The sequence below is a fragment of the Stegostoma tigrinum genome, chromosome 2 (genome assembly GCF_030684315.1).
Source record: "Stegostoma tigrinum isolate sSteTig4 chromosome 2, sSteTig4.hap1, whole genome shotgun sequence".
In the NCBI taxonomy this organism is placed as follows: domain Eukaryota; kingdom Metazoa; phylum Chordata; class Chondrichthyes; order Orectolobiformes; family Stegostomatidae; genus Stegostoma; species Stegostoma tigrinum.
In genome coordinates, this window is record NC_081355.1 from 160646289 (window position 1) to 160673817 (window position 27529).

At 48.0% G+C, this 27529-nt stretch overlaps 1 protein-coding gene across 5 annotated transcripts in view; it reads left to right on the plus strand.

Moving 5' to 3' along the window:
- Positions 1-27529, plus strand: part of si:ch211-221n20.8 (uncharacterized protein LOC100034409 homolog) — a 115760-nt gene that overhangs the window by 12397 nt on the left and 75834 nt on the right. For 4 of the 5 annotated variants that reach the window (XR_009443037.1, XM_059640885.1, XM_059640886.1 and 1 more), the window contains exons 3-6: positions 10691-10816; positions 12987-13109; positions 16408-16530; positions 18809-18931. Coding sequence is in view for 4 of the 5 variants with exons in the window: in XM_059640885.1 (XP_059496868.1) it covers positions 10691-10816; positions 12987-13109; positions 16408-16530; positions 18809-18931 (495 nt within the window). In the remaining variant the exon portion in view is untranslated. The remainder of the gene's footprint in view (positions 1-10690; positions 10817-12986; positions 13110-16407; positions 16531-18808; positions 18932-27529) is intronic. The other variant, XM_059640889.1, reaches the window with a different exon arrangement.

The window sequence follows — 27529 nt, forward strand, 5'->3', positions numbered from 1 at the left end:
GAGGGCTAAATTCTAACTACAAGGGCAAGGGAAGGTGCACAGCTATAGTGGGCTTCTTTGTCAGTTTCCCAGCTTCTGAGTGTGTTTAGGGCAAGCTGATTGGATAAATACATGGGAAATGCAGTGTAATGTGGATAAATGTGAGGTTACCCAGTCCGGGAGCAAAAGCAGGAAGGCCGATTATTACCTGAATGGCTGTAAATTGGGAGAGGGGAGTGTGCAGTGGGACCTGGGTGTCCTTGTGCACCAGTTGCTGAAGGTAAGCATGCAGGTGCAGCAGGTGGTAGAGAAGGCAAATGGTATGTTGGCCTTCATTGCGAGACGTTTCGAGTACAGGAGCAGGGATGTGTTGTTGCAGCTATACAGGGCCTTGGTGAGACCACACCTGGAATATTGCGTGGAGTTTTGGTCTCCTTTTCTGAGGAAGAATGTTCTGGCGATGGAGGGAGTGCAGTGAAGAATGACGAGGCTGATTCCTGAGATGGCAGGCCTGATGTATGAAGAAAGATTGAATCAACTTGGATCAAACTTGCTGGACTTTAGAAATGAGGAGGGGATCTAGTAGAAAAGTGTAAAGTTCTAATAGCAGTGGACAGGGTAGAACAGAATGAAGCTGGGGGTCACAGTGTAAGGATACAGGGTAGGGCATTCAGGACTGATGTGAGGAGCAAAGCCATCACCCAGAGAGTGGGGACCCTGGGGAATTCACTACCGCAGAAAACAGTTGAGGGCAAACATTGAGTGATTTCAAGAAGGAGTTGGATTTAGCACTTGGGGCTGAAGGGAATCAAAGGACACGAGGGGAAAAGGAAGCGCACAAAACTGAGTTGGATGATGAGCCATATTTATATTGAATGATAGAGCAGCCTTGAAGGGCTGAATGGCCTACTCGTGCTGCTATTTTCAGTGTTTCTGTGTCTCACAATCTGTATTCGAGCCTGTGTCCCAGTCTCTCCGGCTTAGTATGAACCAGACTCTCTCCCAGTGTCCGTTCTCGTCACGGAACCTACCTCTGCCCCAGGCCCAGTGTGGGATTGGTCTCTGGGACCTCTCCTGGGTGGGGGGATCGGAGTAACTGATAGGGCGGTGTCGAGGCCCCTCTCCTGGGAGATGAGAGTAACCCATAGGGCAGTGTCGAGCTCCCTTTCCTGAGAGATGAGAGTAACCCATAGGGCAGTGTCGAGCTCCCTTTCCTGAGAGATGAGAGTAACCCATAGGGCAGTGTCGAGGCCCCTCTCCTGGGAGATGAAGGTAACCCATAGGGCAGTGTCGAGGCCCCTCTCCTGGGAGATGAGAGTAACCCATAGGGCAGTGTCGAGGCCCCTCTCCTGGGAGATGAGAGTAACCTATATGGCTGTGTTGAGGCCCCTCTCCTGCGGGTGGTGTGCGTAACCCATAGGGCAGTGTCGAGCTCCCTCTCCTTGGAGATGAGAGTAACCCACAGGGCAGTGTCGAGCTCCCTCTCCTGGGAGATGAGGGTAACCCATAGGGCGGTGCCGAGGCCCGTCTCCTGGGAGATAAGGGTAACCATAGGGGAGTGTCGAGACCCCTCTCCTGGGAGATGAGGGTAACCCATAGGGCAGTGTCGAGGCCCCTCTCCTGGGAGATGAGGGTAACCCATAGGGCAGTGTTGAGGCCCCTCTCCTGGGAGATGAGGGTAACCCATAGGGCAGTGTCGAGGCCCCTGTCCTGGGAGATGAGGGTAACCCATAGGGCGGTGTCGAGGCCCCTCTCCTGGGAGATGAAGGTAACCCATAGGGCAGTGTTGAGACCCCTCTCCTTGGAGATGAGAGTAACCCATAGGGCAGTGTCGAGCTCCCTCTCCTTGGAGATGAGAGTAACCCACAGGGCAGTGTCGAGCTCCCTCTCCTGGGAGATGAGGGTAACCCATAGGGCGGTGTCGAGGCCCCTCTCCTGGGAGATGAGAGTAACCCATAGGGCAGTGTCGAGGCCCCTCTCCTTGGAGGTGAGGGTAACCCATAGGGCAGCGTCGAGACCCCTCTCCTGGGAGATGAGGGTAACCCATAGGGTGGTGTCGAGGCCCCTCTCCTGGCAGATGAAGGTAACCCATAGGGCAGTGTCGAGGCCCCTCTCCTGGGAGATGAGGGTAACCCATAGGGCAGTGTCGAGATCCCTCTCCTGGGAGATGAGAGTAACCCATAGGGCAGTGTCGAGGCCCCTCTCCTGGCAGATGAAGGTAACCCATAGGGAGATTGTTGAGACCTGTTGTATAATAGATATCAATGAATGCCCAGAGATAATGGGAACTGCAGATGCTGGAGAATCCAAGATAACAAAGTGTGGAGCTGGATGAACACAGCAGGCCAAGCAGCATCTCAGGAGCACAAAAGCTGACGTTTCGGGCCTAGACCCTTCATCATCTTCATCTCTGATGAAGGGTCTAGGCCCGAAATGTCAGCTTTTGTGCTCCTGAGATGCTGCTTGGCCTGCTGTGTTCATCCAGCCTCACACTTTATTATCAATGAATGCCCGCTGTCTGAGGGTTCGGGACTGAAGCCAGTCCAGAATATGCTTCCTGCAATAACACAGCAGGCACTTTCTGGTGTCTCTGTAGACCTGGGTTTGAGAGCGCTCTGCACGGGTAAGTGATGGAGCTGAGCCAACACCATCATTTACCGACAATGCTGCTTGGGGCAGTGCATTTCAGTGATGAAGAAAAGCAGGATAAGCTTGTAGCAAAGGAGGTTGCGGGGGACCTGGCAGAGGTGTGTGAGATTCTGAGGGGCATGGACAGGGTGGCAAGGAAGCAGCTGTCCCCTTCGTTGAAGGGGTCAAAATTTCAGAGCGAAAGGCAGGAGGTTCAGAGGGTGGTGGGGATGTGGAATACACTGCCTGGGACGGGAGGGAGGTGAAAAAAACCTCACAACTTATATATAAAAAAATACAGTGTGAAGCTGGATGAACACAGCAGGCCCAGCAGCATCTCAGGAGCACAAAAGCTGACGTTTCGGGCCTAGACCCTTCGTCAGAAGGATGAAGCTGCTATGAAGGGTCTAGGCCCGAAACATCAGCTTTTGTGCTCCTGAGATGCTGCTGGGCCTGCTGTGTTCATCCAGCTTCACACTTTGTTATCTTGGATTCTCCAGCATCTGCAGTTCCCATTATCTCTTATAAAAAAATACACATGTGGCTGTGTGCTCAATGTCAATAGGTCAGTGCAGACTCAATGGGCTGAAGGGCCTCGTCTATGCTGTATAATTCTACAACCCTATGGCATAGGTTATGGATTCAAGAGGGAGTGCTGCATTATTGAAGGTGCCGAATTTTGGATGAGATTTTAATCTGAGCCCTACAACAATTTTGCCAAAGGTTCTAATTAGCTGTTGTTCAAGACATGCTTGGGGCAGGATCAGCCTCGAAATTGAACATTTGTTTCTCTTTCCCCCAGCTCCTGTGTCCCCTCATTTCTCCCCACTCCGTGCCCCTGGCAATGTACCCCACCACATCCCTCCCTAGACTAACCCAGCTGTGCTTATTATCCCTTTGTGCCCACTGTCAAGGCATCTGCCCAGCCCTTGGGCTGAGACAGAATACAGCATTGAATACTGCCTTGAGACACCTGCTCTTTGCCTCACCCCACCCCCGACCCATATCTGACTCCTTCTATCCTTTCCCTCATTCTCTCTCGTCTTTTCTCATTTGTTTCACTGACTCATCCTTCTCTTTTCTTACCCCCACGATCAACTCACGTCCCCCACCCGTCCCCTTTCCTTTCCTTTGCCTCATCTTTTCCCTCTCTCATCTGAGTCCATCTCTCACACTAACCTCTCAAACCTCCTCCGTCTCCCTCCACCTGCTCTCTCCCTCTTACTTACTCTTCCCCACTCTCGTCTTCTCTCCATCCACCTGCACTCTCCATCTTCCACCTTGTCTCTTCCCCTGAGTCCCCTCTTTCCACTGTCTACCATCCTAAATCCCTACACCTGCTCTTGAAAACCCACTTGCTTCTTGAATAACTCCATCAAGACTGGTATCCATTATCAAGTCACCCTTTATTCACTTCTGGAGAATCCTTACCACTAATCCAGCTCCCTCAGAGCCAGTTCTGAGAGTGAACAGACCCTCTGACACTCCTGTTTATATCTGTCAGCCAGGGCTCCCTGATTGGACCAGGTTAACAGCCCCAATCGGGGAGCTCATATGTGGCCCACCTGGCTGACCTCGTTCCAATCACTACAACCACTCATTCCCTCTTTCCAGACCTTCCCCCATCTTCTCACCCCCTTTTGATCCCTCACTGTCTCCCTTTCACTCTGCACCCTCTCTCCTCTCAATGACTGCCTGTCCCCCTCCCATCCCTCTGCTTATCCCTCCCTGATGCTCCTGCTCTTGGTAAGATGTAACAACAGTTAGAGACATAGGACATTGTCTGCTCTGTCGTTCAATGAAATCTTCAAATCCACTTTCCTGCCTTTTCCCTATAACCCTCAAAGCCTCTTCTGATTCCTCAGTTCTTTTATTCCATAACAGGATGAGGGCATCACCTTTAGGCAGCACTCATTGCCCTAATAGCTCTGTGCAGTAAAAAATTCCTCAGATTAACTATGTTTTGAGAGAAGAACTTCCTCCTCGTCTCTGTGTTAAAAGGGTAACACCTTATTCTGAGATGATCCCTCTGGTCCTACACTGTCAGCAAGTGAGAGACATCCTTTCCATACCTACCCTATAATCCTCAGCATTTGCCTTCCCACCTATTTTCTGTGTCACCCGCAAACTTGGTGACTGTACCTTCACTGTCCTCATCCAAATTATTAGTATATTTTATAAATAATTGTCACCCAGCACTGATCCCTGTGGCACTCCACTAGTTCCACCAGTTAATTTAGTCTAGTTGCAAGGTTTCCCCCTTTAAGGCTGTTAACTGTTGTGTTCCCATGTTTGTAGCCTCTATCCCTTCCTGTCCTACTCTGAGTATTATTATCCAAATAGTTGCCCTGCAATATTGGCAAATCCTCTTGCTTTCTCAGTCTTGCCAGATCCATGACCCTCTTTGATTCATTTAAAGCTCACCTTATAGCCTCAGTGATTCAATTCACTAGGATTCTAGTTCAAGTGAAGCCCACCCCTTCCACCCCCAAATGCTGGGGTCAGTTCCCCATGAACTGAACCCATTCTCAACCCCCAAACAACCTCCTGAGTCACACATTTAACTAACTTTGACCTTATTTACTCGATGCCAGTTTGCCTGAGGTTCAGGAAGTAATCCAGAGATTATTAGCTTGTTGGGTTTGTTTTTTAACTGAGCTCTTAATTGTTCAATATCTTTCAGCACAACCTTCTTTCTAATCCCCCCAATATCACTGCTTCCTTACCCCCTGAGCACCTCTTTCCAGCTGTCACCCTCTCTCCCTCCCTCAGTGCTCTCCCTGTCTGTCTCCAGTATTTTAGCCCTCTGCTCCTTTCTCCCTCTCTCTCTCTCTCGTTGTCTTTGTCACCCACTGTCCCTTTCCCTGTCCTCACTGCCCCCCCATCTCTGTCTGCCCCACTCTCTCTTTCTCTTTCTCTCACTGCCATTCTCTCTCCCTGCCCTTTTCTCTCTCTCTCTCTCTCCCTGCCCCCCCCTCTCTCTCTCTCTCTCTCTCTGTCTCTTGCACTCTCTCTTGTTGTCTCTCACTGTCCCCCCCCATCATCTCTCAACTCTACTCATTCTCGAGACTGTCTGCTCGCTGGGCACTGGGTTTAATTACTGGCCTTGAACGGACGTCCCCCTCAGTAAGTCACTAACAGATGTGTCCTGAGCCTCCAGGGCCTTCACGCGGGTAGCATTGTAGATGCTGTGCTTCCGCAGTCCAAGGGCAGTCCAGAACCTTGCAATTTCAGGAAGCAGGAATAATGGGAACCTCAGTAGGCAAAGGCAGAGAGACGACCACAGGGCCTCCACAATCAAAGCCCTCACAGGAAAGGCAGGAGTCATGGGGCAGCTCAGTGATTAACACTGCTGCCTGACAACACCAGCCTCCCGGGTTCGATTCCAGCCTCAGGCGACCGTCTGTGTGCAGTTTGCACATTCTCACCATGTCAGCGTGGGTTTCCTCCCACAGTCCAAAGATCCCTGGAAAGGTAGGTTTGACGTACGATGAACGGCTGAGGATCCTGGGATTGTACTCATTAGAGTTTATAAGGTTGAGGGGAGATCTAGTAGAAACTTACAAGATAATGTATGGCTTAGAAGGGGTGGACGCTAGGAAGTTGTTTCCATTAGGCAGGGAGACTGGGACCCGTGGGCACAGCCTTAGAATTAGAGGGGGTAAATTTAAAACTGAAATGAGACGACATTTCTTCAGCCAGAGAGTGGTGGGCTTGTGGAATTCATTGCCGCAGAGTGCAGTGGAGGCCGGGACGTTGGATGCCTTCAAGGCAGAGATCGACAAATTCTTGATCTCAGAAGGAATCAAGGGCTACGGGGAGAGTGCAGAGAAGTGGAGTTGAAATGCCCATCAGCCATGATTTAAATGGTGGAGTGGACTTGATGGGCCGAATGGCCTTATTTCCACTCCTATGTCTTATGGTCGTATGGTCTTACGTGCCGGTTAGGTGGATTGGCCATGCTAAATTGCTCATGGTGTCTAGAGTGGGAAATGCAGAAATAGGGAATGGGGTGAGTCTGGGTGGGATGCTCTTTGGAGGGTTGGTGTACACCCGATGGGCTGAATGGCCTGCTTCCACACTTTTGGGATTCTTTGATTCATAGACCCATAGAGTAATACAGCATGGAGACAGGCCCTTTGGTCCAAACTGGCCCGTGCTGACCATGATGCCCACTGAGCTAGCTCCAATTGCCCGTATTTGGTCCATATCCCTCTAAACCCTTCCCATCCATGTAGCTATCCAAATGTCTTTTAAATATTACCATTTTACCTGCCCCAACTGCTTTCTCTGGCAGCGCGTTCCAAATACGCACCATCTCTGTCTGAGGAAGGTGCCCCTCAGGTCCTTCTTAAATCTTTCCCCTCTCACCTTAAACCTATGCTGTGTAGTTTTCAATTCACCGAACCTGAGAAAAAGACGATATGCCTTCATCCTATCCATGCCCCTCATGATACTATACATGTCCATAAGGTCACCCTTCATTCCCCTATGCTCTGAGGGATAAAGTCCCATCCTGTCCACCCTCTCCCTGTAACTCAGGCCCTACTGTTCCTGGCAACATCCTCATAAACCTTCTTTGCGCATTTTCCAGTTTAACTATGTCTTTCCTATAACAGGGTGACCAAAACTGTACACGGTACTCCAAGTTATGAGGAAGGGTCACTGGACCTGAAACGTTAACTCTGTTTTTTCTTTTACAGATGCTGCCAGACCTACTGAGCTTTTCCAGCAACTTTGTTCTTGTTCACATTACTCCCAGCACAGCCTCACCAACAACTTGTACAACTGTAACAAAGTGTCCCAACTCCTATACTCAGTGCCTCGACCGATGAAGGCCAGCATGCTAAATGCCTTCTTCACCACCCTGTCCACCAGTGACACCACTTTCAACGAACTATGTACTTGTACTCCTAAGTTCCTCTGTTCCTCAACACTCCTCAGGACCTTACCATTTACTGTATAAGTCTCACCTTGGTTTGACTTTCCACACCTCACACTTATCTGTACTGAATTGCATTTGCCAATCCTCAGCCCACTTCCCCAACTGATCAAGATCCCTCTGTAATTTTTGATAACCTTCCTCGCTATCAATGATGCCTCCTAATTTTGTATCATCTGCAAAGTTACTAATCATGCCTTGTACATTCACATCTAGACTATCTATGTAAACTACAAATAACAAAAGTCGTAGCACTAACCCCTGTGGCACATCACTAGTCACAGGCCTCCAGTCCGAGAAACAACCTTCAACCATCACCCTCTGCTTCCTAATCAGCTAGCTGTCTTTGGATTCCATGCGACTTAACCTTCATGACTAGCCTGCCATATGGGACCTTACTAAAGGCCTTACTAAAGTCAATATACAACATCCACTGTTCTACTCTCATCCATCCTCTTCCTTACCTCTTCGAAAAACTCGTCAGACATGACTCCCTGCACAAATCAATGCTGTATCAGAGATATTGGAAACTGCAGTTGCTGGAGAATCCGAGATAACAAGAAGTGAAGCTGGATGAACACAGCAGGCCAAGCAGCATCTCAGGAGCACAAAAGCTGACGTTTTGGGCCTAGACCCTTCATTAGAAACGGGGGAGGGGAAGGGGTTTCTGAAATAAATAGGGACAGAGGGGGAGGCGGATAGAAGATGGATAGAGGAGAAGATAAGTGGAGAGGAGATGGAGCCAGTAAAGGAGAGTATAGGTGGGGATGTAGGGAGGGGATAGGTCAGTCCAGGGAGGACGGACAGGTCAAGGGGGCGGGATGAGGCTAGTAGGTAGGAAATGGAGGTGCAGCATGAGGTGGGAGGAGGGGATAGGTGAGAGGAAGAACAGGTTAGGGAGGCCCCCTCCCGCATCCCAAAGCCAGCCCAGCTTGTCGCCGCCTCCCTAATCTGTCCTTTCTCCCGTATATCCCCTCCTCCCACCTCAAGCCACACCCCCATTTCCCACCTACTAACCTCATCCCACCCCCTTGACCTGTGCATCCTCCCTGGACTGACCTATCCCCTCACTACCTCCCCACCTACACTCACCTTTACAAGCTCCATCCCTACCCCTTTAACTTGCCTGTCTCCTCTCCACTTATCTTCTCCTCTATCCATCTTCCACTTTGTTATCACAAATCCATGCTGACTATCCCTAATCAGACCTTGACTATCCAAATGGTGGTTGATCCTGTCCCTCAGTATCCTCTCCAATAAGTTGCCTACCACTGATATCAGGCTCAGTGGCCTGTAGTTCCCTGGCTTATCTTTGCTACCTTTCGTAAAGAATGGAATAACATTAGCCACGCTCCAGTCTTCTGGAACTTTACCAGTCGCTAAAGATGAAGCAAAAATCTCTGCAAGAGGCTCTGCAATTTCTTCCCTTGCGTCCCACAATGTTCGAGGACAGACGATCAGGCCCAGGGGATTTATCTACTTTAATGAACTTTAAGGCTGCAAGCGGTCCAAAACATTCCCACATGTTTCCCTTATTTCCACAGCATCCATGATTGTGTTGACTGAGGAGACATTTTCATTTAAAATTTCCCCCAGCTCCTGTGGCGTCACACATAAACGGCCGTGCTGATCTTTAAGAGGACCTATTCTCTCCTTAACCACCCTTTCACTCTTCATATAGCTACAGGTCCTCTTGGGATTATCTAACATTGATCTGCCAGATGCATCTCATACCCTTTTTGCTCTCCTGATTTCTCTTTTTAATATGGTCCGACACGTTTGCTAGTCATCTCGGGATTCACTTGAGCCCGATAGCTTAAACCCAGTGTATGCTGCCTTCTTTTTCCTGACCAGAGCCTCAATATCCCTCATCAGCCAGGGATCCCTGAACCTGCCAGTTTTTCCCTTCACCCTAACAGGGACATACTGTCTCTGGACTCTTGATATCACGCTTTTAAAAGCCTTCCGTTTGCCAGTTGTTCCTTTTCCTTCAAACAGACTCACTCAGTCCACTTGACAACCACTTGACATTGATAGGGTCACTGAATTCCACAGCACAGTGTAATCAGGAAATGCACAGGGAAATGACGGAGCGCTGAGGAAGCAATGCACTGTCGGAGGGTCAGTGCTGAGGGAGCGGGCACTGTCGGAGGGTCAGTGCTGAGGAAGCAATGCACTGTTGGAGGGTCAGTACTGAGGGATTGCCATACTGTCGAAATGACGAATTTTCAGTTGGTTTGCATTTGCTGTCTCAGGCGACTTAAAATTCCGTGGTGCTCAGAAGAAGAGAAAGCATTTGTTTATCTTTCCATTTGTTTATTTATCCATTAGTTTATCTATCCATGGTGTCATGGACAATAATTATCCCTCAGATTGCCAGATCATTATCACTTTCCACTTACTGGGATCTTGCTGTGTATAAATCAGTCCCCACATTTCCTTAGTCCAACAGTGCCGTGGTTTTTCCATCCCAGCTGATGTTTCTCATTGACAAGGTCGATCCCAGGCTGAAATTGTTTTGGTTAAAGAAGTGGACTCTGACTGAAACACAAGCATATAATATTGCAGTTTTTGTTTTAACAATAATATTAAAGTCTAAGGAAAATAGGTTAAGATACAACACAGTCGACCATTTATTTACATATAACATGCCTCTTGCAATTAAGAAACACTTGGAAGTAATATAATTCCAAAACTTGCCTTTAGGTGTTTATAAACATGCCTTAACAGGACACCTAAAGCATGCTCACACCAGAAAAACTCTTTCTCAAAACACCTTGATGAGTTGAAGTATCCTTCAGCTTGCGGTCTGAAAAATCTGAACTCAATTTTTCCCGAGCTTTCATACACTTAAGTTTAAATGATCTCGGCCTTAAAACCTCTCTGCATGGTTTTGTTCAAATGCCTCTGGCCTGGGACTGTCTCTGAACTTAATATAAGGTAATCTGTTTTTATTAATTTTCTTCCTTTTCAGGAGAACTGCTTCACACACCATCTTCACCCAAGGTCTTAGGCAGAACTGCCCCAAAATTGAAAATATTTTTTTAAAAAACTTTTTTCGTTTTTGGGTGCTTCCTGTAAGTTTAAAGGAAAGAGTTTTCTAACACGAGCCTTGTCTCTCTCTCTGTCTCATACCTGTAGATGTGGATGAATGTAGGTTTGAAGGGCAGTGCCAGCAAGAGATGGGGAATCAGTGCATCAACACCGTGGGAAGCTACAGCTGCATCTGCCGAGCTGGTTACAGGCTGCATGAAGGAGCCTGTGTGGGTAAGAACAAAATGGCGGACACAGCAATGTACCCTTCTCCTTGCTCAGTAACAGACTCAAGGGGCTGAATAGCCCCCTCCTATTCCTGTTTTCTTCCACGTTTAAAATGGGGAATGATCTTAAATATTCTGCAGACAGTATCTGTACAATCCTTTATTTCATCACTTTCTCGCTCCATCTCGCAATCCCACTCTAGGCAAAACCCAAACAATGATATCCCGCCAGAGACCATGCGGCCCATCAAATCAGCACTAGCTCTTTTCAAGAGCTGCCAGTTGATTCCCACCACCTCAGTCCTCGCAGATTTTTTTTAAACAAATGCCCAGTTCCCTTTTGGAAGTTCCAGCACGTTCCCTTAGCCCACAGTTTCAGACCTTGGAGGAACACTTGGAATGTCATAAAATTCCAGGCCATGGATCCATCTGCTGGAAAGTGGCACTAGTATAGAAATGTCAGCATAGACTCAGTGGGCCTCTTCTGAACTAACACTGTGACCATTCTTAACAGATAGTGGGTGAGTAGGTATGGGAGTCCATGGGGGCATAAGAGTGGCATGGGCCATCTGTTGGGTGGGGGGGGTGGGCGAATTGGATTGGCATGGAAGGTGACTTGAAACATATTGGATTCGTAAAGGGCTTGACAGGTTCAATGCTGAGAGGATGTTCCCCCCCCTCCCCCGCCATGGGAGAGCCTAGGACCAGAGGGCATCGTCTCAGAGTATAGGGGCATCAACTGAAGACTGAGATGGGGAGGAATTTCTTATTCCAGAGGGCTGTGAATCTTTGGAACTCCTTACCACAGAGAGCTGTGGGGGCAGAGCACTCGTGTATATTTAAGGCTGAGATCGACAGATTATTGATCAGTCGGGGAATCAAGGATTACAGGGAAAAGGGCAGGAAGGTGGACATGAGGAATGTCGGATCAGCCATGATCCTATTGAATGCTGGAGCAGGCTCTGGTTGGGGATGTGGAATGGTGGTGTGGGTTATGGAATGTGGGGAGATCTGGGTGTGGGGCAGGAGTGGGCTTGTGGCTGGGGATATAGGGCTGGGTGTGTGGGACAGGAGAGGGGATGTGTTGGGTATGTAGGGCTGGGCATGTGGGTCAGGAGTGGGGATGTGGTTGGGAATGTAGGGCTGGGGGTGTGGGACAGGAGTGGGGATGTGGGACAGGAGTGGGGATGTGGTTGGGAATGTAGGGCTGGGGGTGTGGGACAGGAGTGGGCTTGTGGCTGGGAATGTGGGAATGTAGGACTGGGCGTGTGGGACAGGAGTGGGGATGTGGTTGGGAATGTAGGACTGGGCGTGTGGGACAGGAGTGGGGATGTGGTTGGGAATGTAGGGCTGGGGGTGTGGGACAGGAGTGGGCTTGTGGCTGGGAATGTGGGAATGTAGGACTGGGCGTGTGGAACAGGAGTGGGGATGTGGCTGGGTATGTAGGGCTGGGCGTGTGGGACAGGAGTGGGGATGTGGGACAGGAGTGGGGATGTGGTTGGGAATGTAGGACTGGGCGTGTGGGACAGGAGTGGGGATGGGGCTGGGCGTGTGGGACAGGAGTGGGGATGTGGGACAGGAGTGGGGATGTGGGACAGGAGTGGGGATGTGGTTGGGAATGTAGGACTGGGCGTGTGGGACAGGAGTGGGGATGTGGTTGAGAATGTAGGACTGGGCGTGTGGGACAGGAGTGGAGATGTGGTTGGGTATGTAAGGGTTAGGGGTCGGTGTAGGGGCGGGGATGTGAGGAGATCTGGGTATGGGGAGGAAGTGGGGATGTGGTTGGGGGGATGGTAGTGGTGAGAGAAGATGGTGGGGAGTAAGAGTGAGGTTTTCTGGTCCCTGGATGAGTTGGTGAGTTGGGGAGCTGAAGTGGACATTCTAGCGAGTGCTGCTCTCTCAGAGGGTCCATCACTGTTTGAGCCAAACCCTTTTGTGAAATGACAGGCCCTGGGCGCAGTAACACTGTGGGTGGGGGTGGAAAAAGTGCACTTGCAAGTTTCCTGAGACCCTTTGGCCCATCATGTGCACTCTGGCTCTCTCTGAGTGCCATCCACCTCCTGTACCCAGCCTCTCGTCTCCCATTTCGCCCCTTCACGCTCAGGCTGGCCCTGACCTGACTCCTATCCATTCTAATGGTTGTGGTGACATTCTGCCTCTCACTGTTTCTCCTCCAGATGTTAATGAATGTGAGCAAGTTGTTCAGGCTTGTGGAGGACAGGCTGTGTGTGAAAATACTCCGGGAAGTTACCACTGCAGCTGTCAGCCTGGATTCCGTGGCAATGGGAGCTACTGTGAAGGTTTGTAACTCGAGGGAGAGCAAGGACAACTCCTGACAAAGCAGCATCGCTCCAGGATTTCTTCAGCACAGGAAAGTTTATTACCCCTCACTGGGGCATCACACGGGGAAGCAAACCCTGCTATTCCCAGAGCTGTCACAGAAGTTAGTTAAAAGAAATACAGTCCCCAAACAAAAGAAAAGTTGCTGGAAAAGCTTGGCAGCTCTGGCAGCATGTGTGAAGGAAAAAACAGAGATAACATTTCGGGTTTGGTGACCCTTCCGCAGAACCTTTCTCAGTCCCCAAACAGCCTGACTTCCAGGCTCCGGGACTTCAGAAAGTACGGTCCAGGTTTTGGTACTAAACAACACATCACTATTGATCACGTCATTAAATATGACCTACAGGTAAATAATTTATTTTTATTTATTCATAGGATGACGGTGTCACTGGCCAGGCCACATTTATTGTCTATCCATAATCACCCAGAGGGCAGTTTAGAGTCAACCACATTGCTGTGGGTCTGGAGTCACGTGTAGGCCAGACCAGGTAAGGATGACAGTTTCTTTCCCTAAAGGACATTAGTGAACCAGATGGGTTTTTCCAACAATTGACAATTGACTCATGGTCATCATTAGACCCTTAATTCCAGATTCTTTATTGAATTCTCATTCAACTATATGCCAAGGTGAGATTTGAACCTGGGTCTCTAGAACGCTACCTGGGTTTCTGGATTAACAATTCACTGATAATACCACTATGCCACTGCCTCTCCTTAATTAAAGTAAATTAAACCTTAATTAAAGTAAATCAAGAAAATTCTACAAATTAAATCTCTCATAAGCAATATTGCCATTGTTCCGAAAGACTGCAAGGGTGCTCTCTCATTAAAGAGAGACAGCTGGTGGTGAGTTTAACCTGAGAGTCACCACACCTCAGGGAGAGTCATTCATGATAACCTCAAGCCAGCGCAGGAATTGAACCTATGGTGTTAATATCACAAATCAACCGATAAGGGATTCCTCCGGGTGCTCCAGTTTCCTCCCACTGCCCAAAGATGTGCAGGCAAGGTGGATTGGTCATGCTAAATTGCTCATTGTGTTCAGAAGTGTGGAGATTAGGTGGATTATAGGGGGAATGGGTCGGTGTGGACTTGTTGGGCTGAATGGCCTGTTTCCACACTGTAGGGATTCCATGATTCTATGATTCTAAGCCATCTGATCTAACCAACCTCCTCATAAAACTCTTAAACCCTTATAAAGCCCTCATTTCTGCCCCTGTGCTGCTGCTTGGCCTGCTGCGTTCGTCCAGCTCTACACTTTATTATCTCACACACAAAAGGACGAACATAAACAGGGAGAATAAAACACGTGGGCACAGGAAGCACTACAGTAAAACAGTTTCTTAGTTGTGTTCGTGAGATCTGTTAGGTTGATCTTTGTTGGCCCAAAGGTACCTCCTCAGACTTTCACTGGTTTGCAGGAGGCACAGGGTGGCTGGATCACTTTTGAAAGGCCTCTGACTTCTCCAATTCAAAATCACACCTTCTAGCTACTGCCAAGGAAAGATAAACTGGATTTATCCAGATTTAAGGAGACCTTCTTTAGAGAACGGAGAGAGCGTTTTCTGACTGCTTCAGACCTGCTGGTTTCTCTTCTGGCCTTCTGTCTTGCTGAAAGCTCAAGGTGTTCCATTGCTTGATAATAAATTACTTATTCCACCTGTCAACAACTTGGTCACTGATTTGGAGACAGTAAGGACTGCAGAGGCTGGAAACTAGAGTCAGTAAGTGTGGGGATAGTCGGAACTGCAGATGCTGGAGAATCCAAGATAACAAGGTGTGGAGCTGGATGAACACAGCAGGCCCAGCAGCATCTCAGGAGCACAAAAGCTGACGTTTCGGGCCTAGACCCTTCTTCAGAAAAAGGTTCAGGTTTTCTGAAGAAGGGTCTAGGCCCGAAACGTCAGCCTTCCTGCTCCTCTGACACTGCTTGGCCTGCTGTGTTCATCCAGCTCCAAACCTTGTTATCTTGGATTCTCCAGCATCTGCAGTTCCTTCTTCAGAAAACCTGAACCTTTTTCTGAAGAAGGGTCTAGGCCCGAAACGTCAGCCTTCCTGCTCCTCTGATGCTGCTTGGCCTGCTGTGTTCATCCAGCTCCACACCTTGTTACCTTAATAAATGTGGAGCTGGGAAAGCACAGCAAGTCAGGCAGCATCTGAGGAGAAGGGACGTCAACATTTTGGGTACTGACAAAATGCTTCGGCCTGAAATGTTATCTTTCCTGCTCCTCGGTTGCTGTCTGACCTGCTTGTGCTTTTCCAGCTCCATATTTATTGACTTGGTCATGGATAACTGGCCACAAGTCTATGCCAAGCCGCTTCAATTTTAAACAACTCCTGGCTCCAGTTTGTCTGCATATCATTGATAACCACAAAAACAGTACTCACTAAACGTATTCAGTTCCTTACTTTGAAAACATGTAGTCATTCTTGCAAATCCCTGCATTTCAGTGCAGCCCATTTCCATGCCAGTGCACAGTTTCAAAAAGTGTAAAATTATAAAGACGGTGTTGCCACAGAGGAAGGAGAGTGGGCCATTCAGCCCTTTGAGCCCGCTCCTCTGTTCTAGATTATGGTTGATTATCAACCTCAGCACCTTGTTCAATATCCTTTGATGTCATTACTATGTCAAAAACTATCACAGTCCACTGTCGAGGGGAGGTGATGATCCAGTGGTATTATCATTGGACTGTTAATCTAGAGACCCAGATAGTGTTGTAGGGTCTGGGTTTAAATTCCACCACGGCAGATCAATAAATACTTGGAATTAAGGATCTGATGATGACCATGAATCCATTGTTAATTGTAGGGAAAAGCCCATCTGGTTCACTAATGCCCTTTGGTGAAAGAAACTACCACCCAACCCTGGTTTGGCCTATGTATTACTCCAGACATACAACAATGTGGTTGACTCTTAGCTGCCCTCTGAGCGATTAGGAATGGTAATAAATGCTGCCTGGCCAGCGATGCCCTCATCCCATGAAAGAATAAAAAAAACCCCCTGAAACTTGCAAATGACTGAAGCTTCCAGGTCTCTGGGGTAGATTCTGAAGCTCTCAAACCTGTGTCCCCCCAAATCTGGGGGCCAGTGATTATTAATTCCTGATGATGCTTCTGTCTTTAACGTTTTCTGATCCTGAGATTTGGACATGAGGCTTTTTTAATGATCGCAGCCCTGCACTGAAATTCAATATATCTGAACAATCAGGAATGGAGGGCTGAATGGCTGTTGTGGTAATGACACTCTTCTTCCTGTAGATGACAATGAGTGTGCCTCAGGACAGCATGGCTGTGACACTAATGCCCGATGTGGGAACATCATCGGCTCCTATTTCTGCCAGTGCTACCAGGGATTCAACGGAGACGGTTTCTCCTGCTTTGGTAAGCACTGCTCCCACCTCAAACACACTGCAACCTGCCCATAGTCGCTGTGACAGTCTGATGCAGACACACGCACACACACAGAGACACCTATTGACACAGACACACATATACATACACAGACATTTGCACACACACACATACACATGTACATGCACAGACACTCGCACACACAGACACACATAGACACGTATATACATACAGACGCTTGCGCACACACAGAGACAGACACAGACACATATATACATATAGACACTCGCACACACAGACGCGTATATACATACAGACACTCGTGCACACACAGGCACCCATATACATACACAGACAAACACATACAATGAGACACACAGACACACACATACAGACGCAGACATACACATACACACACATGCAGAGTCATGTTCACCATACAGAGAGACACACACAGACGCACTCACCCATACAGATACAACTGTTCGCACAGACAGCGACACAGACAAACACAACACACACACACACACACACTCACACACACTCTCACACTCACACACAGACACACACACACACAGACACACACACAGACACACACACACACTCTCACACACACACTCTCACACACACACTCTCACACACACACACACACACACAGACACACACACACAGACACACACACACAGATACACACACACACAGACACACACACACACACACTCTCTCTCACAGACACACACACACAGACACACACACACACACAGACACACACACACACAGAGAAACAGATTCTCACACAGACACAGAGGCACATATCCAGACATGATCAAAACTGAAAGAACTGTAGATGCTGAGATCATGGGAACTGCAGATGCTGGAGAATTCCAAGATAATAAAATGTGAGGCTGGATGAACACAGCAGGCCACGCAGCATCTCAGGAGCACAAAAGCTGACGTTTCGGGCCTAGACCCTTCATCAGAGAGGGGGATGGGGAGAGGGAACTACCTCCCCACCTATACTCTCTCCACCTATCTTCTTTACTCTCCATCTTCGGTCCGCCTCCCCCTCTCTCCCTATTTATTCCAGTTCCCTCTCCCCATCCCCCTCTCTGATGAAGGGTCTAGGCCCGAAACGTCAGCTTTTGTGCTCCTGAGATGCTGCTTGGCCTGCTGTGTTCATCCAGCCTCACATTTTATTATCTTTGAACTGTAGATGCTATACATCAGAAACAAAAATGGAAGCACCTGGAAAACCTCAGCAAGCCTGGCAGCGTCTGTGGAGAGAAATTAGAATGTACATTTTGGGTCCAGTGATCCATCTTCAGAACTCCAAACTGTCCACAGATGCTGCCAGACCCATCGAGCTTTTCCAGCAATTTCTGTTCTTAGTCCCGACATTTGATCACTGCCACACAAACACTGCTAACACTCAACCACACAGCCTGGCAAGTCACGTATTTTGGGACAGTGTAGCAGTAACTTTACTCTGTATCTAACCCCATTTCTGTCCCTGTACTGGGAGTGTTTGATGTTGACGGTGTAGAGGGAGCTTTACTCTGTATCTAACCCCATTTCTGTCCCTGTACTGGGAGTGTTTGATGGTGACGGTGTAGAGGGAGCTTTACTCTGTATCTAACCCCATTACTGCCCCTGTACTGGGAGTGTTTGATGTTGACGGTGTAGAGGGAGCTTTACTCTGTATCTAACCCCATTTCTGTCCCTGTACTGGGAGTGTTTGATGGTGACGGTGTAGAGGGAGCTTTACTCTGTATCTAACCCCATTTCTGTCCCTGTACTGGGAGTGTTTGATGGTGACGGTGTAGAGGGAGCTTTACTCTGTATCTAACCCCATTACTGCCCCTGTACTGGGAGTGTTTGATGGGGACAGTGTAGAGGGAGCTTTACTCTGTATCTAACCCCGTGGTGTCTCTGTCCTGGGAGTGTTTGATGGGGGACAGTGTAGAGGGAGCTTTACTCTGTATCTAACCCCGTGGTGTCTCTGTCTTGGGAGTGTTTTATGGGGGACAGTGTAGAGGGAGCTTTACTCTGTATCTAACCCCGTGGTGTCTCTGTCCTGGGAGTGTTTGATGGGGGACAGTGTAGAGGGAGCTTTACTCTGTATCTAACCCCGTGGTGTCTCTGTCTTGGGAGTGCGTATTCAGACATGTTTCTCAGTTTGTTCTTGTGGTGACTTCGTTTCTCTGAGTTGCCAGTCGAGTGTGAGAATTACAAGGCTTCGCTCCCAGTGTGAATGCTGATCCTTGCTCACAGCCATTTTGCCCGATTGTTGTTGGTTGTAATCCTACAGACATCGATGAGTGCTCCGTCAGTAATGGGCAGTGCCAGCAGGTGTGTGTCAATGACGCAGGCAGCTTCAAGTGCCAATGTAACAAGGGTTACTCGCTGACTGACGACAGCATGACTTGCACAGGTAAACTTACAGTGAAACAGTACTGGAGTGCATAGATTCTGGAACAGTCCCTGCAGATTGGAGGGTGGCTAATATCACTCCAATATTCGAAAAGGGGAGGTAGAGGGAAAAAATTGAATTGTAGACCAGTGAGCCTAATGTCGATAATGGGGAAATTTCTCAAATCCACTGTCAAGGATTTTGTAGCAGAGTATTTAGAAAACAGTGGCAGAATCAGACAGAGTCAGCATGGATTTATGAAGGGGAAACCATACTTGACAAATCTGTTAGAATTCTATGTTGATGTAACTAGTAGAGTTGACAAGGTAGAGCCTGTTGATGTGGTATATTTGGACTTTCAGAAAGTCCCACATAAGAGATTAATGTGTAAGATTGAAGCGCATGAGATGAGGGAGAAATGTATTAAGATGGATAGGAAACTGGTTGGCAGGGAGGAAACAGACTAGGAATTAATGGTCTTTTTCAAATTGGCTGGCTGTAACTACTGGGGTGCCACAGGGATCGGAGCTGGGACCCTGGCTATTCACAATATATATTAATGACTTGGATGAAGGAACAAAATGTAACATCTCCAAGTTTGCAGATGATACCAAGTTGGTTGGGAGGGTGAACTGTGACGAGGATGCAGAGATCCTACAGCATGATCTCAACAGTTTGGGTGTTTGGGCAAATCAATGGCAGATGCAGTGTAATTTGGATAAATGTGAGATTATTCTCTTCGGAAGCATAAACAAGGCAGCAGATTCCTACCTGAATGGCTGTAAATTGGGAGAGGGGAGTGTGCAGTGGGACCTGGGTGTCCTTGTGCACCAGTTGCTGAAGGTAGGCATGCAGGTGCAGCAGGTGGTAGAGAAGGCAAATGGTATGTTGGCCTTCATTGCGAGAGGTTTTGAGTACAGGAGCAGGGATGTGTTGTTGCAGCTATACAGGGCCTTGGTAAGACCACATCTAGAATACTGTGTGCAGTTTGGTCTCCTTTTCTGAGGAAGGATGCCCTTGCCCTCAAGGGGGCGCAGTGAAGGTTTACCAGGCTGATTCTGGGGATGCTGGGACTGATGTATGACTTGGTTGGGACTGTTTTCGCTGGAGTTCAAACGAATGAGGGTGATCTCATAAAGACTTATAAAATTCTAACAGGCCTGGACATGGTAAACGCAGGGGGGATGTTCCCGATGGTAGGTGTGGCCACAACTAGGAGTCACAGTCTGAGGAATCAGAATAGGCCATTCAGACAGAGATGAGGAGACATTTCTTCACCCAAAGAGTGGCGAGCTTGTGGAATTCATTACCACAGGAAGTAGTTGAGATAAAAACATTGAATGTATTCAAGTGGTGACTAGATATTGCACTTGGGGTGAACGAGATCAGAGGTTATGGGGAGAAAGCAGGATTAGGCTATTGAGTTGGATGATTGGCCGTGATCGTGAAGAATGGCTCAGCAGGCTCAACGGGCCGAATGGCCTCCTGCTCCTCCTAACTTCTATGTTTCTTTTTGGCCTGTATCCCTCTAAATCGTTCTTAAACGTGTACTCATCCAGGTATCTTTTAAATGTACCAGCCTCCACCACTTCCTCTGACAGCTTGTTCCATACATAGACTACCCTCTGTGTGAGAAAGTTACCCCTCTGGTCCTTTTTACATCTTTCCCCTCTCACCTTGAACACATGCCCCTCTACTTTTGGACTCCCCCACCCTGGGGAGAAAGACCTTGACTATTCACCCTATCCATGCCCCTCGCGATTTTCTAAATCTCTACAAGGTCACTCCTCAGCCTCCAACGCTGCAGGGAGAATAGCCCCAGCCTACTCCACTTCTCCCTACAGCTCAAACCCTCCAACCCTGGCAAAATTCTTGTCAATTTTTTTTAAGCGTTTCAGGTTTAACAAGACCTTTCCTATAGCAGGGAGACCAGAACTGAATGCAATATTCCAATTGTGGCCAAACCAATGACCTGTACTGTAGCAACATGACTTCCCAACTCCTTTAATCAGTGCGCTGACCAATAAAGACAAACATGCCAAAAACCTTCTTCACTATTCTGTCTATCTGTGACTCCGCTTTCAAGGAACTATGAATGTGCACTCCAAGGCCTCTACATTCAACCACTCTCACCAGCATCTTACCGTCAAGAGTATAAATGCTGCTCTGATTTCCTTTCCAAAATGCAGCACCTCACATAATTCTAAATTAAACTCCATTTGCCACTCAACCCATTGGCCCATCTGATCAAGGTGCTGTCGTACTCTGAGATAATCTTCACTGCCCACTACGCCTTCAATTTTTGTATCATCTGCCGAATGACAGTGAACCAATTACAGTGAAACTGCCTTGATTTAGTGGCCAACAGTAAGAGCAGGCAGGTGAAACATGGGGTCAGAGTGATATTACGTGAATAGGCAACACCAGTGGAGAACATAACAGCACAGTACAGGCCCTTCGGCCCTCGATGCTGTGCTGACCTGTCATACCGATCTCAAGCCCATCTAACCTACACTATTCCATGTACGTCCATATGCTTATCCAATGACAAGTTAAATGTACCTAAAGTTGGCGAATCTACTACCGTTGCAGGCAAAGTGTTCCATTCCCTTACTACTCTCTCAGTAAAGAAACTACCTCTGACATCTGTCCTATATCTTTCACCCTTCAATTTAAAGCTATGGCCCCTCGTGCTCGCCGTCACCATCGTAGGAAAAAGGCTCTCCCTATCCACCCTATCTAACCCTCTGATTATTTTATATGTCTCAATTAAGTCACCTCACAACCTTCTTCTCTAATGAAAACAGCCTCAAGTCCCTCAGCCTTTCCTCGTAAGACCTTCCCTCCATACCAGGCAACATCCTAGTAAATCTCCCCTGCACCCTTTCCAAAGCTTCCACATCATTCTTATAATGCGGTGAGCAGAACTGTACACAATACTCCAAGTGCGGCTGCACCAGAGTTTTGTACAGCTTCGCCATAACCTCTTGGTTCTGGAACTCGATCCCTCTATTAATAAAAGCTAAAACACTGTATGCCTTCTTAACAGCCCTGTCAACCTGGGTGACAACTTTCAAGGATCTGTGTACATGGACACTGAGATCTCTCTGCTCATCTACACTACTAAGAATCTTACCATTAGCCCTGTACTTTGCCTTCTGGTTACTCCTACCAAAGTGCATCATCTCACACTTGTCTGCATTAAACTCCATTTGCCACCTCTCAGCCCAGCTGTGCAGCTTATCTATGTCTCTCTGCAACCTACAGCATCCTTCGTCACTATCCACAACTCCACCGACCTTAGCGTCGTCTGCAAATTTACTAACCCATCCTTCTATGCCCTCATCCAGGTCATTTATAAAAATGACAAACAGCAGTGGCCCCACCACCGATCCTTGCGGTACACCACTAGTAACTGGTCTCCAGGATGAACATTTCCCATCAACTACCACCCTCTGTCTTCTTTCAGCAAGCCAATTTCCGATCCAAACTGCTATATCTTCCACAATTCCATTCCTCCGCATTTTGTACAATAGCCTACTGTGGGGAACCTTATCGAATGCCTTGCTGAAATCCATATACACCACATCAACCGGTTTATTCTCATCTACCTGTTTGGTCACCTTCTCAAAGAACTCAATAAGGTTTGTGAGACACGACCTTACCTTCACAAAACCGTGCTGACTATCCCTAATCAAATTATTCCTTTCTAGATGGTTATAAATCCTATCCCTTATAACCTTTTCCAACACTTTACCAACAACTGAGGTAAGGCTCGCTGGTCTATAATTACCAGGGTTGTCTCTACTCCCCTTCTTGACGGGGAACCACATTTGCTATCCTCCAGTCATCTGGCACTATTCCTGTAGACAATGACGAGTTAAAGATCAATGCCAAAGGCTCGGCAATCTCCTCCCTGGCTTCCTAGAGGATCCGAGGATAAATCCCATCCAGCCCAGGGGACTTATCTATCTTCACCCTCTGAAGAATTTCTAATACCTCTTCCTTGTGAACCTCAATCCCACCCAGTCTAGTAGGCTGTATCTCAGTATTCTCCTCGACAACATTGTTGTTTTCTAGAGTGAATACTGTTGATAAATATTGGACAGAAACGGACAGAAAGTTCCCTTCGTCAATAGGACAAACGCAGTTGCTGTTTGTGTTTGAGAGACGCCGTGTCTGATGTCAATGTTTCCGTGTTTCTCCAGTTTATTTCCTGCCCCGCCCCCCACCCCGAGCTCATCCTGTCCCAGTGACCCACCACCTGCAGATATGGGAGGGTGTGAGGAGGGGCGTTTTTACACACTGAGTGCACTTCGATCAGCGCAGGCTCGGTGGGCCGAATGGCCTTTTCCTGTGCTGTAATTTTCTTTGTTCTTTGAGTGACTGTGACCCAGAGTTCTCTGCATCACTGTTAGTCACACCTTCCATCACTTTACTGATGATAGAAAATAGACTGATGGGGCGGTAACACGCCGCGTTGGATTTAGAGTCATAGAGTAATACAGCATGGAAACAGGCCCTTCCGCCCACACTGGTCCATGCTGACCATGATGCCCACTCACCTAGTTCCAATTGACTGCATTTAGTCCATATCCCTCAGCTTAGAAACATTTGACTAAATATTTCGTAGAGACATTCAGCACAAGTGAGGTTCTTCGACCCATCAATCCCACATTGACCTCTGTACGCTTATCCCACATTCCCACACTGGGCCCATAGACTTGAATGTTATGATGTCTCAATTGCTTAAACAAGTAATGTTTGGTCTCCTTCCTCAACTAATATCCCAAATAGTGCATTCCCGACACCCCCTGCTGTCTGGGTGAAAGAACCCTTCCTCAAGTACCCTCTAAACCAACTGCTACCACCCTGAAATGATGCTCCATTGTTATTGGCCATTGACTAAGAGGAGCAGCTTCTTCCCATCTCCCCTGTCCATGCCTGTCATAATCTTATAGACCTCAGTCAAGACCCCCCTCAGCCTTCTCTGCTCCAAAGGAAACAACCTGAGCTTATCCAGCCTCTCTTCATCACTGAAATGCTCCATCCCTGGTCAACCTCCTGTGTACCCCCTTCACAGCAAGCACATCCCTCCTACAGTGCAGAGACCTGAACTGCTCACAGCTCCTCTGATGCTGCTTGGCCTGCTGTGTTCATCCAGCTCCACACTTTGTTATCTCGGATTTTCCAGCATCTGCAGTTCCCATTATCTCTGCGCATCATCTCTCAACTCTACTCATTCTCGAGACTGTCTGCTCGCTGGGCACTGGGTTTAATTACTGGCCTTGAACGGACGTCCCCCTCAGTAAGTCACTAACAGATGTGTCCTGAGCCTCCAGGGCCTTCACGCGGGTAGCATTGTAGATGCTGTGCTTCCGCAGTCCGAGGGCAGTCCAGAACCTTGCAATTTCAGGAAGCAGGAATAATGGGAACCTCAGTAGGCAAAGGCAGAGAGACGACCACAGGGCCTCCACAATCAAAGCCCTCACAGGAAAGGCAGGAGTCATGGGGCAGCTCAGTGATTAACACTGCTGCCTGACAACACCAGCCTCCCGGGTTCGATTCCAGCCTCAGGCGACCGTCTGTGTGCAGTTTGCACATTCTCACCATGTCAGCGTGGGTTTCCTCCCACAGTCCAAAGATCCCTGGAAAGGTAGGTTTGACGTACGATGAACGGCTAAGGATCCTGGGATTGTACTCATTAGAGTTTATAAGGTTGAGGGGAGATCTAATAGAAATTTACAAGATAATGTATGGTTTAGAAAGGGTGGACGCTGGGAAGTTGTTTCCATTAGGCGGGGAGGCTAGGACCCATGGGCACAGCTTTAAGATTAGAGGGGGTAAATTTAAAACTGAAATGAGACGACATTTATTCATCCAGAGAGTGGTGGGCTTGTGGAATTCATTGCCGCAGAGTGCAGTGGAGGCCGGGACATTGGATGCCTTCAAGGCAGAGATCGACAAATTCTTGATCTCAGAAGGAATCAAGGGTTACGGGGAGAGTGCAGGAAAGTGGAGTTGAAATGCCCATCGGCCATGATTTAAATGGCGGAGTGGACTTGATGGGCCGAACGGCCTTATTTCCACTCCTATGTCTTATGGTTGATGGTCTTATTGTCACACTTGTCTGTGTTGAATTTCATTTGCCAATGCAGCCCATTTTCCCATTTATCCTGCTTTTCCTGTACAGGACACACTTACGTAATTTTCCACGTTGTTGGGTAGATGCCAGTGTTGTAACTGTGCTGGAACAGCTTGGCTCGGGGAGCGGCAAGGTCTGGAGCACAAGTCTTCGGTACTATTGCTGGATTGCTGTCAGGACGCATTGCCTTGGCAGTGTCCAGTGTCTGCAACTTGATACCACGTGGAGTGAATCAAACTGGCTGAAGACTGGTATCTGTAACACTGGGGACCACTGGTGGAGGCCGAGATAGATCATACATTCGGCACTTTTGGCTAAAAATTGCTGCGACAGCTTCACCTTATATTTTTCACTGACAAGCTGGTTTCTTCCGTCATTGAGGATGGGGATATTTGTGGAGCCTCCTCCCCTAATGGCTCCTTAAATTGTCCATGACCATTCATGACAGGATGTGATGGGTCTGCAGAGCCTAGATCTGATCTATTGGTTGTGAATGGCTTAACTGTCTGTCACTTGCTGCTTACATTGTTTGGTGGCTTCACCAGGCTGACACCTCATCTTCAGGTATGCCTGGTTCGGCTCCTGGCATAGTTGCTAGATCTGTGCGAAGTCTGTCCCATTGATCATGGTGATAGTGCCACACAACTTGATGGAGGGTGTTCTCACTGTCAAGGCGGAAGAATAGCTGAGTGTCCACATTAATAGCCTAGCAATAATACTACAAGGCTATCACCCTCACTAGTGACTATTATGCCTTCTTAACTACCCTGTTAACCTGTCCTATGACCTTCGGGACTTGGTGATCAAACATCCCAAGGTTCCTCGGTTCTTAAGTGTCCTGTCTTTCGTTGTCTTGTTCCTTCTTCCAAAGTACGTCCCCTCACATTTATCAGGGTCAAGTTCAATATGACACTGATCTGCCCATCTGACCAATCTTTTTATGTCCTCCTGTAACCTCACACCTTCCCCCTCACAGTCAACCACCTGGCCAATCTTTGTGTCATCCACAAGCTTACTTACCATCCCCACCCATATCCTCACTTATATCAGTTATAAACAGCACAAACAATGAGAGACCTAGCACTAATCCCTGTGGTACACCACTACATGCAAACAGCCTTCTACCACTGCCCTCTGTCTCCTGTCACTGAGCCAATTTTGGATCCATCTTGCCAAGTTCCTATGGATCCCATGAGCTTTTACCTTCTTTGTCAGTGTCCTTATGGGACCTTGTCAAAGGCCTTGCTGAAATCCATATAAACTCCACCATTTGCCCTCCCCTCATCGACACACACAAACATTCAACCAGATTTGTTGGGTATGACCTCCCTCTGACAAAGCCTATCGCTGGTCAAACCTTGTCTCTCCAAATGAAAATAAATTTTCTCCTTCACTACTTTCTCCAATAGTTTCCCTCTCACTAGTGTGAGACTCGTTGGTCTGAAAATTCCTGGTGTGCAGTTACCATCCCGCTTGTAAATTCAATCCTCTGGCACCTCCCCTCTGCCCAGAGCCAATTCTAAACTTTGTGTCTGGGCCCCCTGTATTTTTCTGCCTCACCTGCATTAGCCTGGGATATACCTCGTCTGGACTTGGGTATTTGTCCACCTTTAAACCAGCCGAAGCCTCCAATACCTTCTCACTCCCTAAATCAATCTGCTTAAGAGCCTTGATTTGATTTATTTATTATTTATTGTTACAGAATGCAGTGAGATGTGTTGTAAAATTTCACCACCCCCTGGAGCCATCTTAAAGCACACAAAAATAAACCAAAACACAGAATATACAATAAATTGTATGCCATGAGACTGGTGGCCTGGTGGGAGTTCCCATCACGGAGCTGGAATGAAAGTCGCCATTGTTTAGCGTCACCTCGCCTCCACTGAGACCCTCACCACTATGGGCCCTCATTGGCCCTTTCAATGCAAATGCCACCAGGACCTCCAGCTGCAGAACCAGCTCAAACTTGATTCTGCTGCTGCCATGAGCCCGCTGAGGCCAACCTCCCCGGTACTGCCACTGCCAATGCCCCAGGGTCTCTTACTGGGCCCAAACCCACCTCCACTGCTGCCACCAGGAATCTGCGCCAGATACAGGGTAGGTGATGGCCTCGTGGTATTATTGCTAGGCTATTAATCCAGAAACCCCGCTGATGTTCTGGGACCTGGGTTCAAATCCCACCACGGCAAATGGTGGAATTTGAATTCAATAATTAAAAAAAAGACTCTGAAACTAAGGCTCTATTGATCACCATGAAATCATTGCCGATTGTTGGAAAAATTCCATCTGGCTCGCTAATGTCCTCCAGGGAAGAAAATCTGCCACCCTCACCTGGTCTGGCCCACATGTGACTCCAGACCCACAGCAATGTGGTTGACTCACTGCCCTGTGAAATGGCTGAGCAAGCCACTCAGTTGCACCAATCACTACAAAGTCCCAACAAACAAATGAAACCGGACAGATCACTTTGTATC